Raw genomic sequence first — 19578 nt, 5'->3', positions numbered from 1 at the left:
AAATGGAATAGCTCTATGTCAAACTACATGGATCCCCAGTGACTCATTGCAGCTACTCCCAGTTGCTTTTTGTTGTTTTTCTGATTCTTAAAAAGGTGCAGATATGACAAAAAGACAAATTAATTTAAGGGAGAGAAGTCAGAATCCTGAAAAACGAATGTGATGCGGATAATTAGTCAAACTGAATTGTGTACAATCCTGGAGGGGATATTCGTTAGTTCACATTCAGTGGTGTTATAAATAGCTTTTCATTTCACTACTTTGTTTCACAGAAAGATTAAATATAAATAAGATGAGAAACACTTAATTTTGTGATAAATAATTATCTATATATTCACACTGAGACTGCAACATAAATCAGGTTCTCTTTATTTATTTTTATAGAGGACAGCCATATTTTACTTCCAGTTCTGTGATTTCATCATCACTTTTAAAGAATGAAAAAGTCACATAAAAACATAGAGAATATATAATATAGCATCCGTATAACATAAACAGTCGTTCTGAACTGCCATTTTGTGAAGGTAGCATGCACAAACTGCAGTCAAAGTGCACGTGTGGAGAAGCAACAGAAAACAACTGCTCCTACTATCAGGAGTAACGGTATAAAATGAACACTAAACATTACAGATGACAGATTTAATTTAGATTTTTAATTTTCAAGAAAAAGGCCCAACAAAGAATAGGGAAAATAGCATGGGAGGTTAATTAATTTAGTATATATATTTTTTTTCTCAATGAAAGTTATGTACTTTGTATCCTGTAGCCATTTTATACATTTCCGCATGCTATATCGTGAAAATAAAGACACATCAGAATTAACAACAAACATGTACATATCATGACATAATATTGAAACAATAAAGCTGCACTTGCCATTCATTTTTTTTTTTTAATATTGCATAGCTGTGATCAGAAGGGATACGCTCAGGCCAGCCTGTATGGTCAGGAATATTTAAACTCCAGAGTTAGGCCATATAACCATGTCTACACAAGAAGCAAACTGGTCTCAGATCAGTATTCATAAAGATCCAGAGGAGTGACAAGATGGAATTTATTGCTGTTTAATAAGCAGTTAACAGTTCACTGTGTGTTGGGTAAATTAAACATGCTTGTTTTGAGGTAGCAAACTGAAAGGATCAGATTTTTTTTCTACAATTGGTATCTAATAACAGCACATTCTGATTCGTTTTGCTGAAATAAATAACCGTCATGTGGAACAAAGTGCGTCGTCGACAAAGATACGATTTGCTTTTGGAACATTTTTTTGACACAGGAATGACCTTTGGTAACATTTGGTGCCTTTCAACATCCAATCCACGCTGTGATTGTGTTATAATGTTACTATCTGTGAGTAAAGTCACACTAAAGTATGAGAGAATAAAGTAAACCAAATGGATAAAAAGAGTGGGAATGCAAACATCAGTAACTTTTACATGTATAGGGGGGGATAAAAACTCAACACATGGGACAATATGCTATGGAAATTTTAAATCCATACTGTATGACACTGACTTCCCTTGGCACGCGTTTGGCTAGAGCCTTATTCCTTCAGCTTGCTCTCAATGAAATCCCGAACCTTGTTCATTTTCTCCTCCTGCTGATCCAGGAGATCCATGATGACGCCCATGGGGGTCTTCTTCAGCCCGGCGCCCTCGATATTGTTCTCCAGTCTGTTCTTCATGTTGCGCAGTCTCAGAGAGGCGTGGATCAGAATTACTACAAGAGAAAAACAAGAAGTTATTTATATTATGTGAGAAATAAAAAACAGAAATGTTTGTGTCTGGGTGATTTTTCTCTGAAAGACATCTTAGGAAATAAGAAAACATAATGTGATACTGTTGCAACTCAGACTGTAAAGCAGGTGGAAGGATCGGCGTGTCCTTTATTCCCATGGCAGGCAGATACTGAATGCATGACATCAGCCAGCAAATGGAGTTCTGTCCAAATCAACAACCCATAGCAACCCGTCAACACAGGCAAAAGTGGGCAGGCCTCCTGGGAAGCGATCACACTGCCTCATCTATCCGCCATGATGTTAGAACTGTAACGATCCAACCCATCAATTATCTAAAAACCACTCTGCTGACTGCCTCCCTGACTCAAAACGTATTTAGAGAGCCGTAACAAATCCAAAACTACACCTCTGAACTACAGTATAGTTCGCCCTGTACTGCTGACTTTATTTTGCAATGTGTGTCATCTGTGACTGTGAATGCATGTCAGTAGTTCTGTACACGCTGTCCAATCCCTGCACTGACTCAGAATGACAGAGTGGGCTTGGAAAAACTTGTTCACCCACAGAAAAAAACCTCAATTATGCATCGCTGTGTGACTCACCATCCCCCTTAACGGTTTATCATATAACATTAGCCAAAGAGTGTTTGCAATATACTGTAGGGAACACAAGTTACAATTCTAATTAGAGTAGGCCAAGCCCTATCTATATATATACCTAAAGTATACGTAGTACCCAGAGAGAATACATATATCACATCATTTAAGTTTAAAGGTTGTGAAGTCGCAAGTAAAACAACTGGTGTTAACCAGGGAACTTATCTGATGCCTCAAAATTAGCAGATGTTTTGCATTTTGGTGTCAAAAACACAGCGTTGTATAAGATGCAGGCAGAGAGTAAGGAATGTGTGTGTGTGTTTTCTCGTAACTAAATGTAATTTAACAAGGGCCACGCCCTTAAATTACATGTGGGAGTGTGTGGGAACCTAAAGAATACAATGAAGAATAACTGACAGCTCAGTTTTTTCTATTATGTTCTATTATGTGATGTAAGTGTCTTTAATTTACCAGGGCAAGCACCTACAGGAGAGGTAATAGCAACATTGACTATAATAAATAAATAAATAATAAATAGAAAAACAGAACAATGTCGAACTTGAATGTTCATTATTGATCTTGGAAACAGCAGTTTCATGTTATCACATGACCAAAATTCCTTATTCATGTGGTAACAATTAAAAACCATCTGAAAAAAAAAACAGTTGACAAACTTTTTTCGTTCCATTGAGGGAATTTTTTAGGGAACTGTATAGTGCAGAAATGTCACACTTAGAAATAATTCAGACACTCAAATAAAATGTGTGTGGGGGGGGGACCGTAAATGTAGTGCATTATATGACAGCCTAAATGTAATTTCATAACTGAATTCTCCATTCCCTTTTATTAACGTAAACAGAACCCTGTGACTTACACAGCAAAGGGAAGGTGATTCCAAAGATGAAGACCATGACGCCGCCACACAGCGACAGCAGAAAGTAACTGGTGCCCATGACCACGATGATAAACAGAGTGGGGTTCTTCCTTTTGAAGCTCTTCACCATGGCCTGGTTCTCTCCTGCCCACACCGAACCCATGAAGACCAGAGTCACCACAGATCCTCCCAGGAGCATGCCAAGTGGGTTCAGGAACCTGGATATTGGGGAAAATGAAAGTGGCATATTGTATGTACATGATGAGCTTCAGTGGGTGTGGGCCAGGCATTGTTTTAAATAGCACAACCTGGTGGTGGTAATAACAAACAATAGCTGATATCCTGGCCTGCTGGTGTACACTATAAGAGGGCCTGCAGTAAGGCCTACACTCATCATGACTACATCATGACCTATTCAAAGTAAACTACCAAACCAGCTTCATATTATGCAAAATCACCACCAGCTAGCAGCAGTGATGTGTGACTGTAGTCCTCTTGTCACCACAAACTGTCTCCTTACTCTTTATTATAGTCTAATTTATCCCTATCTTTCATATTGTAATATAGTTTGGGTGAGTACTTTTCCTACAAACCTTCATAAAATTTTAGTTCTCCAAAAACGTTTTGTGAGGATTGCAACTCGATCAGAGTCACACATCTCGTCTTGCTCCTCTATTTAAGAAACTCCAGATTCTTACTATTTATGATATCAATATTTCTCAAATATGTGTTTTTATTTATAAGATACTTTCTGGTGAAGGGAATATTCCTGAGCAGTTCTATTTTTAAAACAAATTCTCAGGTCCATTCTTACTCAACCCGTCAATCTCTAGATCTTCATCCTCCTAACTTCCTCACTAGTAGAGGTCAATTTTCGATAAGATTTAGGGGAACCAAATTATGGAGAAGCTTTTCACATCTATCAATAAACTGTTCATCTGTCAAATGTTTCAAAAGTCGCTTAAAGGGTCATTTAATTGCTGTTTTGTAATTGCTTTTCCTCATGTTGTCCGTGTATCTGTTTTTATGTTTTTATTTTATTTTTTCCCACTCACAATGTTGTTTGAAGAAGTCTTTATAGATATTTAAACCAATATCCTCCTCACAAACACTAACCATACACTTCCATACTTCTTTTTTTTTATATATTTACTGTACTGTTATTGTTATTATTATATATAATTGTTTTGTTATCACTAATATGTAGTCATATTATTTCTTTATATTAATCCTGTCTCTAAAGGTGGAGGCTTCAGATAAGCCCAGTGGGGTTTTTGCCTCTTCCTGCACTGTATATTATTCTTTTTTTTTGTTTTTTGTTATGTTGTATATACTTAAATTGTGCAAAACAAATAAACAATAAACAAACTGTGGGAGCTCCAGATCCAATGTAGCATTACTGGCTCTCAGAAACACTCAAACAAAACCTGGTAAAGTAACATAAGTAACGTTTTAGAGTAAAAAGGATGTGTGGTTGACCGTATATGAAGCACTTGCACATATTTATTGCTGCTAAAGGAAACAAAACGTGCAGCTTAACTGCTGACGTCATAGGCCACGCTAGGTGAATGTGTAAAGTCAGAGGCTCCACAGTGTAAAGGTTAGCACAACAGCACAGGAATAGCCTGCGTGGTCATGTTGGGTGTGGATGTGAAGGTATGCAGGCTGATTAAACACACAACCAGATGATGGTAGCTCGCTTCCGTTAGCATGCTGACGACTCACCCTACGATGAGGAAAACCACCACAGCCACGGCGAAGTAATTGGTCTGGTAGTACAGCAAGTTACTGATCACTCTGTTGTTCCACTTGGTTAAATCTCCGAACTCCGGTTTGGAGAACCGGTCGGTACCGGGGTAGAAATCATCCCACGGTCTGAGGGGAGCGAGCTCCATCTTGGCTGCCATGTCTAGTTCAACGTGGAGTGAAGAGACAACACGGACACCAACATTACCCACACACACATGCGCGTAATGCTGCGTAATATTATGACAGGCCAGCTGATCAGCGTCCTCTGAGCGTGGAGGAGGAAGAGGAGGAGACGTGCAACATCTAGTGATGTGTCGGTGAGAACGAGTCGGTTCAAAGAACCGGCTCTTTTAAGTGAACGATAGGAGCCGGCTCTTTTTTTTTATTATTATTATTAATTCAAGGCAGAATGATAGGACGATTTTCTCCGCGCCACGGGCACTCCATGCACTAGTGATGTTACATGCTGTGCCGAGGCTTCGGAGCGTGTGTCGAGTAATCCAGGAAGTTTTCCGCGATGCGCGTATCGAGGCTTGTATCGTTTTAGACCAATGACGTCATTGATGACGTCCCAAGCCCTGCTGACCGGCCATACCACGTGACTGGTTCAGGAAGTGGTTCAGATCTTCACTGGTTAAACCAATGCCACTTTCCAGAAGTGACACAGAACACTAATATTACCCCTCCTGCCATTATTATATTACACTACACTACAATACAATTATTGACCAAAGGATTGGTTTACACACATAAGATGCATTACTCATAAAACAATTACATTTTATTATACATGTATTTTATATACTCATAATATACTTACTAGAAAATAGACATTATATTATATATTATATAGATATAAATTGATTACATGGTAATATATATATTTTTCATTGTTTATAGTCATTCCCAACAGCCTTTACTGGCGCAAAATACAGTATATCACAGATCACATGGTTAAGATCATATCTGCCTGTTTTACACTCTTTGACCACCAGGTGGTTTCATGTGCACATGAAGCCTCGAGAAATGAACCCTTTTCCGAACCACTTTGCTGGAAAGCTTCAATGCTTCATGAAGCTTCAGCTCGCCATCACTACCATGCACCGACTGTGTCTGAATGTTGAGTTAATGACGTCCGTGCGACCAATCAGGTGATGACAGACAAGGATCATACCATCAAGCAGGGAGGGGCGGGGATGCGCGGCCTGCTGGCGGTCTACAGGTACAGAGCAGGAGGGAGAGGAGGAGAGAAAGAGAGAGAGGAGTGCGGTGCACGATAGCAGACAAGATGAGTGATGGTCGGAAACTAAGCAGCATGTAAAATTATGGTATTTTGGAAATTATAAGGTTTAGTATAATTATATTGAATAATTTAAGTGATACATGTGCACACATACTAATCAAAGGTCAAAATAGCGCTACATGTGGCTAAATTATAAAAGGCAGAAGTCATAAAATGAAGAACCGTTTGGGAGCCGAATGAGCCGGCTCTTTTCTTGGTGAGCTGAGCCAAATGATCTGGCTCACTAAAAAGAGCCTGAATTCCCATCACTGCCAACAACAAAGCCGTACTCTCGCTCAAGATCTCGCGCGAGAGAGTCAGATTCTCGGATAAGTGTTTGGAGTGTTACACTTGCGTTCTAGAATGCGCAGCAGCACCAATCAGTGTGAAGATTCCAGTGAAAAACAATAGAATATATATAATAAATAATATAAATCAACATCTAAAAGAAACAAATAACCCATGACAGTTATTTAAACAACAATGTAGAGCGTAAAAAAAAAAACTCCAGAGCGGTTGTTGATTCAGACAAATTAAATAAAGAATTTACTAATGCTACATACATGGATTTTTTTGTTGTTGAAAGAAGAGCTCGATTTCCTTTCAGGAATTAAAAAAAGTGCTATATAAATAAAGTTATTTATTTATTTATTTGTACATATTTAAAACTGCACAAAATCCAGTCAATGAAAAAAAACAAGAAATGTGTCAGGAGAGGTCAAGAAGCCACAGGCTTATACAAAGGACCTCCCCCAAACCCCAGGAGAAAAAAAAACAATAACAAAAAAGAAAAGAAAGATCTAAACTAACATAATTTTAAAAATACAACAAAAGTTAAACAACAACAAGAAGTACACAAAATGTGCAGAAAAAACTAACCAAACAGTGGAAAACAATCCAATAAAAACAATGAAAGTTAATTTCTATTATTAAATCACTACAAATATTATCAATAGTAAATACAGCAATCTCGCACATATATAAATATCAGTAAATAAAAAATAAATGTAGCAGTGTTTTTTAGATGTGCATTCCAATATCCGATTTAAATGTGCTATTGATAACATTCAGCCACTAGATTTGCATTCTCCCTCCCTGGTTCCATTGCATTTACTTCACAACAAGTGGTTGCCAGGCACTTATACCGTCAATCTCAGCCATTTATCAGTTTTTTTTCCCCACACGAACTGATACCAACGTTGTTTTACTATTGGCTCACAAGCCTTGTTAGAAGTGGGAACCAAATGTCATATATATTCTACAGAGATAAACAAAAAACAAAAAATGTAGGACCTGCCAAATGTTTTTTAAAATGATTAATTCACATCAACATTTTTTTTTTCAGGAAAAGCTACACTTTTATTTTGCACCTTTCTAAAGGCTTTGTAAAATGTATTATTAAAATATATATTTGTATACATCAAAATGTTATCAATAAGACCTTTAAGCTTTCTATCATATATATATATATAGAGAGAGATATATATATATATATACATATATACATACATACATACATATATGTGTTTATATATATACATATATATACATACATATATATATAAACATATATATACATATATATATGTATATATATATTTATACATACACATAAATATATATATATATATATATATATGATACGGCACTTCTATTTTAATCATGGCCATTTTTTTAAGGCCAGTATAAATTGTATTATACATGTATAATAATATACAATAAAAGTATATTTTCCCTATGTGGTTACTTGGCGCTGCTGTGCGCAGCTTCGACTCTCAGAAACACAGCAGACACAATCGGGGACATGGGACCGTGAAAGTATGGCGGATGCCGAGGAGCCGTAAGTCTCAATGGACGAAAAATATGCATTTTAATCGTAGTTACCTCTCGACTTCTGTCTCTTACCCGGCATGCTTGAACCCTGTTTCACTTTGTGCTTCCAGGGAGAAGAAAAGAAGGCGAATAGAGGACGTGACTGAGAAGTTAGTGACGAATGACTGGCAGAATAAAGGTCTCTGACTGGCAGCAGGTTTGCGTTGCAGCTCTGAGCAGCGACTGCTGGTTCCAGGAGACACCAAAATAAACCTTTCAGCAATAAGGGACATCCTGAATAACCCAGTTAGCTGTTTGTACAATGCATCCGTTTACATAGTTTATCCATTCACAGTATATAAAACATACAGCAGAGAGCCTGCACTGCACCAAAAGGTGTCTTCCAGCACATTATAGCTGTGTACCAATTCCATACTATACATACTAATCATAACATGGTTGTATATAGTGTGTTCAAACTGGAAGACTGACAACAAGTAAACAAGTCAAGTAATGCAACCTAATAAACATTTCACTCCTGAGTGTGATGTGCACTAATGTCCCACAATGCAATGCACACAATAAAAGGAGGAGCTTCTTACAGCTGCGCATGCAGCAGGTACAGTGGCATTCCAGATGTGCATATTGATGTGTGATGGGGCATTTATTGTAAAATTTCCTGTTTGTATAAAACAGTATTGATTTCTTGTATTCTAACAGCAAAAACAGTATACTGTAAAGCAGGGGTTCTCAATCTTTAGTAACTTGAGGCCCACTTCTCATTGTTAGAAAATTTCTGAGGACCACTTTCCCAAATAAATGACAAACAGGGCTATAAATATGTGTTATGCCACCATCAGGTGTAATGACCCACATAAATATTCAGCTTACCCTCAGCCATCACTGCCTGCCGTTATGAATCCAAACTATTCAGGGTCATGCTTCCTCACCACACGCTTTGGAGCTTTTACTGGTGCAGGGTTGTCTCCAACATCACTTTTCGTTTCAGAAAATACTCCATTTTGTGTCACTGCATCCGATACATGTATGTCAGTAAAGGGGAGACTCGAGGGTACCCATAGAACCCATTTACACTCACATATCTGGAGGTCAGAGGTCAAGGGACCCCTTTGAAAATGGCCATGCCAGTTTTTCCTCGCCAAAAACTGTAGCGTAACTTTGAAGTGTTATTTAGCCTCCTTCCCGAAAAGCTAGCATGGCATGGTTGGAACAGATGGATTCATTAGGTTTTTTCAGTTTCATATCATTCCAGTATCCTTCCTATGGCTTTAAAACCCACCCGCTACAACCTTTAAAAAACAGAATAGCGGCCGTTGGATTTTGAAGAGGTTAATCTAACCATTTGTCAGTACCTCCGCGGCCCACTAGGTGGCGCTCTGAGGCCCACCAGGGGGCCCCGGCCCAGTGGTTGAGAATAGCTGCTGTAAAGTATACCTGTATACCAGTGATTCTCAAAGTGGGGTCTGGGGACCCCCAGGGGTCCGTGGCACTCTGTCAGTGGGTCCGCGAAATGATTTGCTCTAAATAATAAAATTGTGCTGTATCCTTTAAAAAGTGCATATCTGCAGATGGGGACCATTTGCACCAATAAAACAAGCATATTGTGTCCATTACTCCCACCCCATGTTAGCTTTGAGCCAATAGAAACTCTGATATGATTGTGACACGCAGCAATAAGTTCATTATTTTTAAGTTGAAGCTCTTACTGAAAGTCAGTTTTAGACTGGTAAGTTTAAATATCTGGATTTATTAGGACTACATGTACTGTATGCCAGTCTTGCTACTGTTCATTTTCTGAAAGCTTTTGAGATCAATTACTTGAAATGTAGGCTATTAATGCTGTCAAGTTTAGTCAAAATGCAATTTGAATAACACCCCCCTCTATTTAAAGGTACATAAGTGGTTTTAACATTCAATAACATTGCAAATTTCGCTGCTGTGGTACTAATAAAGGATCATCTTATTTTAACTTAACATGATTCAAACTGAAATGTGTTTCTGTTTATCACTATGAAACAGGTCTGAAGTATTTAGGTTGAAATGTTTTAGAATACAAATAGTTCCAATAACATTTAAGAGTACAAACGGTAGTAAGCATTATGTTTAATCAGTGTTACGATTAAGAGGGGATCCTTGGAAAATGTTCTCTGGCCCCAAAAAGTTTGAGAATCCCAGCTGTATACAATTAATATGTAGTATGGAATTGAAACAAGGCACGTGTTTATAAAGATTCTCTGGAAAATTTGGTTTTACGATGAACTTGCTACACTGTTGTCAGTTAGTCACATCTCTTAGTCCAGTGGTTCCCAGCTTTTTGTCATTTCTGCCGTGTCTCCTGAGTGCATGTCTGTGAGATATGAGACATTTAACTGAAGAGGGATTTTCTCCTCACACTGTTTACTATCTTTTTTAGGGATCACAAGAATAACAGATTACAGGAATCAGAAAACAAACCATTTTGTTCCATTTGTTGCAGAATTGTATTATTTCCTACATAGGTAATCATCTCGTGGTCGCTTAAATCCACCTCTTAACCCCCTTATTGGGGTCCTGACTCACAGGTTTGGAACCACGATCCCTAGCAGACAGTCAAAGACAACTAGGCTGTTGTAATCTCAAGAGATTAGTATACATGCACCATTTTCATCTAAGTAACACGATTTTTCACATCAAGTCCAGGTGATGTTGACTCATATGACCAATTTAGGGTATTTCCTAAATCAGTGATCAATAGTAGTTTAATAAGCTGGTTTAGTTGCTGTCATTTTTGCACAGCAGATAAAATCTAGTATGGTAGCCTGTTAATCCCCATGACTGTTATCAAAACTGCTTTCTTTCACTGCCTTCTTCATACCAGTTTCAGGTAAATTTCTCCCTTGGAATATTTAAAAATGCATGTTATAAGGGTTAAATGGCTTTATTAGAGGGATAAGTAGGGAGGAAGTTGTGGTAGAAGTTCAGTATATGATGGTGTGTTGTGTGTCCAGAATGGCTGTAGATGGTGTACACAGGGATGATGGTTGCGACTGGGATGGCCGGTGGAATCATGTGAGGAAGTTTTTGGAGAGACCTGGCCCGTTCACCCATCCGGACTTTGAGCCAAGCACTGAGGTGACGTAGAAATATACTTTCATGGAAACGGAGAGCATCCTTTTCATATGTTAAACTGAAGTCTGTAGCTTTCACACTGTCCAGTGACATTGATATTTCAAATCACAGTACATTTTTATTCTTTAAATAATGTGGTGTTTTTCTCTCATCTCAGTCTCTACAGTTCTTGCTGGAGACATGCAAGATTCTGGTCATTGGAGCCGGAGGGCTCGGATGTGAACTCCTCAAAAATCTGGTAGAAAATAGCTTTAATTTATGTTAAATTAATGAACTACTGAAGTATAAGCTGAGCAAACACAAGCTTTATTTAGAGAAGTTCTTACGCAGTCTTGTTGTGCTTTAGGCCCTGTCTGGGTTTCGACTTATTCATGTGGTTGACATGGACACAATTGATGTTTCCAACCTCAACAGGCAGTTTCTTTTCAGGTAGGTCTTTACCTCTGTTTGTCCTCCTCTTTATAGTTTTCACAGTAATTTAAAGGTTCTCTATATCCAGAGCATTAATGTAGCATCAAGCACCTATTTGCTATGTAAAGATATAGAGGAGTAATGTCTACCTGAGCAGAGAACATAGACTATATATAAGTTAACACTGCAACGTTCAGCTGTAACGTTACTGCTAACTTTACTCTCTCCCTCTCTCCCGCACACTCGCTAACGTTACGGGCCGTCGGGCTTGCAATACACTGGCTGGCAGAAACCAGTGTACTTTGTCATCCCGAAAAACACGATGCACTTTAAAGTAAACAAACACAACGTGCCCCTCGGCTTGGCACAGATTGCTGATGTAGGCTACATTTTAATTAATCATAATGACACCGGTTCAGCCGCTTGGCATTAAAATCAAACCGGTGTAAGATCGTACACCGAACCGGCAAAACCGGAAATCGACCCAACTCTAGCGGTTACAGCTGATAATGTCATCGCGGAAGCGTAGCGCCCACCCTCCAGTCCAGGCTAACACTGTTAGCTCTGTCAGCACTGTCGATGCTGCTAGCACCGTTAGCTGCGAGCCGTCACCATGTTGAGAGCCGTGTGGAGGCAATAGATATGCTCTGAATTTCACATTGAGCACCTTTAATATTTGAGTAATACAGTAAGTGGTGAGAAAAAAAAAAAAATATATATATATACACCGATTATCCATAACATTAAGACCACTGAGAGGTGAAGTGAATAACATTGACTATCTTATTACAAGGGCACCTGGCAGTGGGTGGGATATATTAGACAGCAAGTGAACATTTTGAACTTTGAACTTTGTGACAGTAGTACTGTAACAATACCAGTGTGATAAAAATCAGATTAAATTCAGCATCTCATATGTCTTAAAATGAATAACTGATACATGCCTCCATTTAGGCCTAAAGATGTTGGACGACCAAAGGCAGAAGTGGCTGCTGACTTCATCAACAGTCGTATCCCTGGATGTAAAGTTGTCCCGTATCCTTTGCAGCAACAGTTTTTACAGCTGGGTTTAGTTTACAGTGTATAACATATCTTGACCATGATGATTTTTATTCCTTATTAATAACATGCAGTCACTTTAAAAAGATCCAAGACTTTGATGACTCTTTCTACAGGCGTAAGTGTTTTTTCTTACAACATCTGTGCGTTAGCGGAGCTTATAGCGAGCACCTCAGAGGTTTAAAACACTTTACATCTCTTTGCAGAGTTCCACATCATTGTATGTGGACTGGACTCCATCATTGCCAGACGCTGGATGAACGGGATGTTGGTAGGAAAGAGAGATTTGAGTGTTCACTTGACATACTTTTGCATATTAGTGTAATCTGTGATGAGTTATAATTGCCTTCTCTAGATATCCCTCCTGAGCTATGACGACGGAGTCCTGGACCCCAGCTCCATCATCCCTCTCATTGATGGAGGAACGGAGGGCTTTAAAGGAAACGCTCGCGTCATTCTGCCCGGCATGACTGCATGCATCGACTGCACATTGGAGCTCTACCCGCCACAGGTGTTTTTTTCAATTTATCTTCCAGTTTCACTTTAAAAGATTCATATAAACACGGTAACAGACAGTTCTTTCTGTTATTAAAAGATGAATAATATGACAGATAGTTAATCAACCTATTAACTTTTTACTAAAGCGTTTCACATCTGCTGTTCGGCTTGTCTTTTGGGTGGGAGAAAGCATCTGTGGTGCACAGAAGGTGATGTTTCACATTTCCATCTGCACCAACAGCTGTTCGCTTAGGGGGAAAAAAGGAAAAGATTTGGGTCATAAACGTAAGCAGTGATAGCTACCAGACTGAACAGACGAAGAAATGGCACCAGAAAATTAGAGAAAACGAGTCACATACAGACAGAGAGGTGAAGTGCAAAACCAGCACAGCGGTGACTATTTTGATAAAAACACTCAAAAACTGAATTATTAAAATATGTAAGAATTTGATGATTCAACTTTTTCATGCAGTTATTTTATAGTTTTGATATTATAGCTGTCCGGTTTTACTGTGCAGAGCAGAAAAAAATAATTAAAATTAAATGAAATTCATTATTTTGACTATCCACAGATTAATTTCCCCATGTGCACCATTGCGTCAATGCCTAGGCTACCAGAACATTGCATTGAATATGCCAGAATCTTACAGTGGCCCAAAGAAAAGCCATTTGGAGGTAAGCTATTTTTTTTTTTTAGTTTAACTCATCTAATCACATTACTTAACTTTCTGCCTGTATACATTATTAAGGCTAACTACAAGGGTCTTTTTTCTCACCTAGATACCAGCTTAGACGGAGACAGTCCAGAGCACATCCAGTGGGTGTTTGAAAGAGCCCAAGAAAGAGCTGCAGAGTTTAACATTACAGGAGTGACATACAGACTCACTCAAGGTGAAGTTGTGAATTGAAACACAATCATTTATCCAACACTAATCACAATCACAATCAGTCTTTTTTTCTGACAACTTTCTCATTATAATTGACAGCCCTCGAGTTCACAAGTATCTATAAATGTGTGCTGGAGTGAAACCGATAACCGTTTTTTGTTGTGCCACAGGAGTTGTGAAGAGGATCATTCCCGCTGTGGCATCAACTAATGCTGTTATTGCTGGTATGTTTTTGAGCCAGTAGCTGTTGCTCTTGACGGAAAGAAAATATTTGAAGACATTTTTTGTTATATCTTTGCTGAAATGTCAAAAGAAATAGACCGTTGTCTGAGCCCCCTGCAGCTACTGTTGACTGTCCTGTCAAGCTAGCTGAAAATTCGTTTTTAAAGTCACTATGAGGAACTTTTAACTGGTTATGAAACAGTCTCAATTCAATACTGATGCCTCTATACGACCTACATAAGTAAAGCATCAGCGACCAGCCCGCTGTGGACTGACCCAGATCCGGTTTCGCTGCCGCCTGCGATCTGCAATCGGAACTCCAGCGGGAGGTGATGAGCTCCACGCTTGGACGAGGCAGCTCCTCCTCCGGCCAGGAGCAGAGCTTCAGCTCGCTGCTCCGCTGGTCCTCGCAGGGAGCCAACACCGACCCCACGCTGCTGGAGACCCCGGCCATATTGCTGGGCAGGGAGGTGGGAGTTGGGAAGGGAGGCACGGGAGAACCAGAACCAGGACTGAGCGGGGAAGACTGTCAGACCCGACCCTGCTGCAGTACTAAAAGGACTCTGGTGCTTGAAAACACTACCGCTTTTGTCCACAGGGACCGCCAAAATCAACACAAAATGGAAATTCCTCATAGTAGCTTTAAACTATGGGTCCTCAATTACGCAGACTTAAACAAGAGCAGGCCTCTTATATCTGGCAAACGAGCGTGATTTTGTTGGTTAAAATGATTTCATCAGCTACAGCTAGCTAGCTAGTTATTGCTATTTCCATTACTTGAACACTCTGTCTCTAGTTGAGGTTTTAATGCTACCCACTACTGTAGGTAGTAAGCTAGTTAACATCATTAGCTGGTCAACAAATACAATGTTTAAAGCTGCAGTTGGTAACCTTGAACAAATATGATTAAAAGTTATTTTTATAAAACTGTCACTATATCCTTAATGGCATTTGTAAGATTTCACCACGTTCGAATGAAAAAACAACCAATCAGAGCCGAGCAGTCTCTGAGCAGCTGTCAATCACTGCTTGCGAAACTCGATCAAACTCGCAAACTAGACAGCGCTGATCAAATATGGATCAAGATTCTGTTACTGTAATGCCTATTCCTTTTCCTCAGATGTTTTGAGAAATATTTTAGTGTACTGTTTAGCAATAAAATGAGAAAGGGTTGTTAGGCATTGATGTTGAATGGTTAAGGTTAGGATAGGTCGCTGGGCAGCAAGTATCGGAAGAGTTTTCACATGTTTTCACAACTTGCGGGTTAGCTTCTAGACACGACCATGAAAAAGTTTATGACCCGGCCACAGTCGAGCCAAAACCAAGCACCCTCCACCGGCCAGAGCAAACTTTCGCATTTTACAGCTAAACAGTACACTACAAGATATTTCTGAAAACATTTGAGGCGAGATATAGGCGTTACAGTAACAGAATATTGATTCATATTTGATCAGCGCTGCCTAGTTTGACAGTTTGATCGGAGTTTGCGAGTTTCGTGAGCAGTGATTGACAGCTGCTTAGAGACTCCTCGGCTCTGATTGGTTGTTTTCCTTCGGGCACGTTGCAAATGCCATTAGGAGCACAGGACGAGGCAGAGGAACATGATTTTTTTTCACAGATTATCTACCTCATGCACTACTGTCAGGATATAGTGACAGTTTTTAAAAATTACTTTTTTTATTATATTTGCTCAAAAGTTACCAACTGCAGCTTTAATCCATTCCAGACTGTTGGTTTTGGAAAGGCAAAAAAAGAGACCACCCTACTATCGCTCTTACTGCAGCACCATGCACACTGACTCAGCATGTGGAGAAATCCAAAGCTTGACAGGCCTGCTGTGCCTAGTTACGGTTGCTAAGATATGATTGGACAATGGCTGTTTGGAGGAGCGGTTTATGATATATTGTACTTAAATAATTGTACAATTCACATAACCAGACTTAATTTTGCCTTTCTTCTTCATAGCTGCCTGTGCCACTGAAGTTTTTAAAATTGCTACGAGGTAAGGAGCAGAAAACAATTCTTAATCTCTCATCCCAATTGATTTGTCAAATGAACATTACTTAACATCCGATTTTATTTTGCAGCGCGTATATTCCTTTAAATAATTACCTGGTCTTCAATGACGTGGATGGACTGTACACCTACACTTTTGAAGCTGAACGAAAGGTTTGTCATGCCCTAATTGTCCGTAACCATAACCATAGCAACTGTCTTGTCAGCAGTGTAATGTACATTCATCCATATAGGGAATAACCAGTGTACTCTGCATCATCTTTTATTGGCAGGAAAATTGTTCGGCCTGCAGCCAGGTACCTCAGGATCTCCAGTTTCCTCCTTCTGCCAAATTACAGGAGGTTTTAGAGTACCTTACAGAGAACGCCTCTCTGTGAGTATGCAGGAGAAAACATTTTGTAATGCTTCTTTAGGAAAAATAACATCAGGTTAAAATTGTGTATAACTTTTTTCCAGACAAATGAAATCCCCGGCTATCACCACAACTCTGGAAGGGAAGAATAAGACGCTGTATTTGCAGGTAATATACAGTATTTAATATTTGAGAATGCTGTATTGTGTTTGGTCACCTTCATTTTCTTATAAACTACAATTCCATTTTTATTCCAGTCTGTTAAGTCCATTGAGGAACGAACAAGGCCAAACCTCTGCAAGACTTTGAAAGGTAATAAGAAACGGTACTCCAGTCTGTCCAAAGTTGCCTGTAGCTGCACAACTTTCATGATAACATAATATATAATAAAATGTGTTTTTTTTCCTCTTGATTCAGAGCTGGGCTTGTCGGATGGACAGGAACTAGCCGTAGCCGACGTCACCACGCCCCAGACGGTTCTCTTCAAGCTCAATTTCACCAACTGAACATTCATTACAGCACTGACGTCAGATCGACCGCATCTGAATGCAAACTGGGTCTTGCATCTTCACTCTGTGATGTTGCAGTAGCATATTTGACATGATAATGTAAATAAGACGAGTGAGGTCTCGCTTGTGGGATTGGATCGGTTGTCATACGAACATGGAATCATTTAACGGAATTGTTTTCTATTAGTACAATAAGTTTACTTCTTGATGTACTTGTCCTGTTTTTGACTGCTATTGTAGTGATTTCCCTGTCAATCATATGAGAATAATGATGTGCACTATTCTCTAATAAAGTTTTATTATTATGGTTGTAGAGGAAGCCTCTGTTGCCAGACTTTTTTTGTCATCTTAGAAGCAACAGGGCAGCTTTACTGTCTATCTTCAAGAACTTTAACTGTATTAAAATATTAAAACTAGATTACATCCACAACACATAAATCTGTTGTTAAGATTAAAATTGATGTTTTATTTATTGAAATAAATGTTTTATGTGACAGTCTTAAAGGAGTGGTATCAGTCAGTGGGCTACCTCCGGGTCTGAAAAGAAGCCAATGTGGAAGTGCCTTTAACTTGCATTATTTCTAACAGCCAGCAGGGGGCGACTCCTCTGGTTGCAAAAAGAAGTCTGATTGTATAGAAGTCTATGAGAAAATGATCCTACTTCTCACTTGATTTATTACCTCAGTAAACATTGTAAACATGAGTTTATGATCTCAGTCGCTAGTTTCAAGTCTTCTTCAATACAGCATGATGTTCATTTAGTAAATCATGGTCCCATTTAGAGTTAAATAGACCATAAAGAGAGTATGCTTTGGGGTGTGGCTGCTTTGTGATTGACAGGTCGCTACCATGGAGTTCCGGTCTGGGAGTTGTCCATGTTTTCGTTTTAGAAATTTAAACCTTTCACGGTGTGTTTTCAGTTCATGAAAGTTAATATTAACATTTTCGTCACCTAAAAATCTTTCATTCAGCTTTCGGTTGTACTTATCTCTGTCCTCTCGTCACTTCTGGTTGCAAAAAAACAAGATGGCGATGGCCGAAATGCCGAACTCAAGGCTTCAAAACAGCTGTCCAACAAAAAGCAACGGGTGACGTCACTGTGACTCCCTCCACTTCTCATATACAGTCCATCTCATCTACCTCTCGCTTAATGAGCGAATTTCCCCATAACGTCAAACTTTTAATTTAATATGAATCACTGAGCTATTAAAATATTTTTGTGTTTTTTTTTTTTTTATTGAGAATGAAACTGTTATTTATATACCTCAGTTTGACATTTTACTTTGAGTGGTGTGATATGCTTCATTAGTGGATTGCAAATATTAATAATTTGCATCCCCTAGAGCCTATGAAGCAAAACAAACAGGTGTGAGATCTCACCTTTTGCTGTTTGGCAAAGTGACAGCAAAAATAAATAATAAAAAATCTGTTTTCAAATATGAGCTTAAAGCAAATATGTGGTGAGAAGAGAGCAGAGCAGAGCTCGGCCTTCAGATGCAGTTTCTATCCTCTGTCTGTCTGCTGTGCTGACAGGACGTCGATACTCACTTTAAGCTTCTTAGGGCTCTAATGAAAGTGGCCGCGTATTGTCCGGGGATGGACAGATGGTTTCTGTCTTGATTAAGTTTTAATTTTCCTGACGAGGGGGAAAAAGCTGGTAGGATGTGAATAATCCCCACTGTGCTCACAGAAACAACACATCTCTCACATCACATCCTGCCTTCTGAAAGGTATACTATAGTAGCTCCAGGTGGAGTGTGAAGCTGCAGGTTTCCACTGAGTCGACGTGTTGACTGTTATCTCAGCCGTGGGTCGTTATTCAGCAGCGGACTGGAGGGAGGTCTCACGCCTTTTTTCTCTCTCTGAATATTCAGATTTGAGGCAGAAAACTTGTGAAACTGGAGGATCATATCGTGCTGCAAACTTTTGCATCCTTGCTTGAAACGATTGCTATAGTATGCATAGCATACTGAGGCAGACACTGATGGAGACTCCTGTAGCAGCTTATCATGCATATCAATAACCTGAGCAGAGGTAAGTGGTGGAATATTCATAAATTCATCAATCACAGTCAACAGTCTGGAAAACTTCTTTTATTTTGAAATATGATTTTGTTTATTCTGTAGTTAAATTTTAAAAGGCAGTCAGATTATTTGTTATTGATGATGGTAATATTATACAAAAGTATGCTATATATGTGTAACAATGTACTGTGCTGGCATAGTGTTTTGGCACAAATATGAATAATAATAAATAAGTTAAAAGTTAAAAAGATAAAGGAATGACACCTTTATTACTGAATATAAATTAATATATTATATAATGTGTAAATGTAAAAAAAAAAATAGATTACTTGAGTAGCACATCAACAAAAAATGAATGGCCTACTATTTTGATAATCGATTAATTTAAAAATTGATTAGAAATCAATCAAAATCGCATTT

General features: G+C 38.8%; 2 protein-coding genes across 3 annotated transcripts; one reads left to right on the top strand and one right to left on the bottom strand.

Moving 5' to 3' along the window:
- Positions 1-353: 353 nt before the first annotated feature.
- LOC119489703 (PRA1 family protein 3-like) lies at positions 354-5232 on the bottom strand. Its single transcript, XM_037772450.1, has 3 exons — positions 4934-5232; positions 3209-3426; positions 354-1719 (listed from the first exon to the last, which is right to left on the bottom strand). The coding sequence occupies exons 1-3, from the start codon at positions 5113-5115 to the stop codon at positions 1544-1546; spliced, it is 576 nt and encodes a 191-aa protein (XP_037628378.1). The 5' UTR covers positions 5116-5232; the 3' UTR covers positions 354-1543.
- Positions 5233-7998: 2766 nt separating this feature from the next.
- Positions 7999-17453, top strand: LOC119490245 (NEDD8-activating enzyme E1 catalytic subunit-like). 2 transcript variants are annotated; one of them, XM_037773514.1, is made up of 18 exons: positions 7999-8079; positions 8183-8221; positions 11060-11183; positions 11338-11418; positions 11527-11609; positions 12546-12626; positions 12725-12768; positions 12857-12921; positions 13006-13161; positions 13721-13823; positions 13929-14039; positions 14206-14259; positions 16223-16259; positions 16345-16426; positions 16546-16646; positions 16730-16793; positions 16883-16937; positions 17043-17453. In XM_037773514.1, exons 1-18 carry the CDS (start codon positions 8060-8062, stop codon positions 17129-17131), a joined length of 1389 nt encoding a protein of 462 aa, XP_037629442.1. In that variant the 5' UTR covers positions 7999-8059; the 3' UTR covers positions 17132-17453. The 2 variants fall into 2 exon arrangements, with proteins under 2 accessions (XP_037629442.1, XP_037629443.1); XM_037773515.1 differs by having other exon boundaries at positions 8028-8079; positions 8183-8250.
- Positions 17454-19578: the final 2125 nt, after the last annotated feature.

The sequence above is a fragment of the Sebastes umbrosus genome, chromosome 6, assembly GCF_015220745.1.
Source record: "Sebastes umbrosus isolate fSebUmb1 chromosome 6, fSebUmb1.pri, whole genome shotgun sequence".
Classification (NCBI taxonomy): Eukaryota; Metazoa; Chordata; class Actinopteri; order Perciformes; family Sebastidae; genus Sebastes; species Sebastes umbrosus.
Note: the sequence above shows the minus strand (reverse complement) of the source record. Positions and strands in the feature narration are given on the sequence as shown.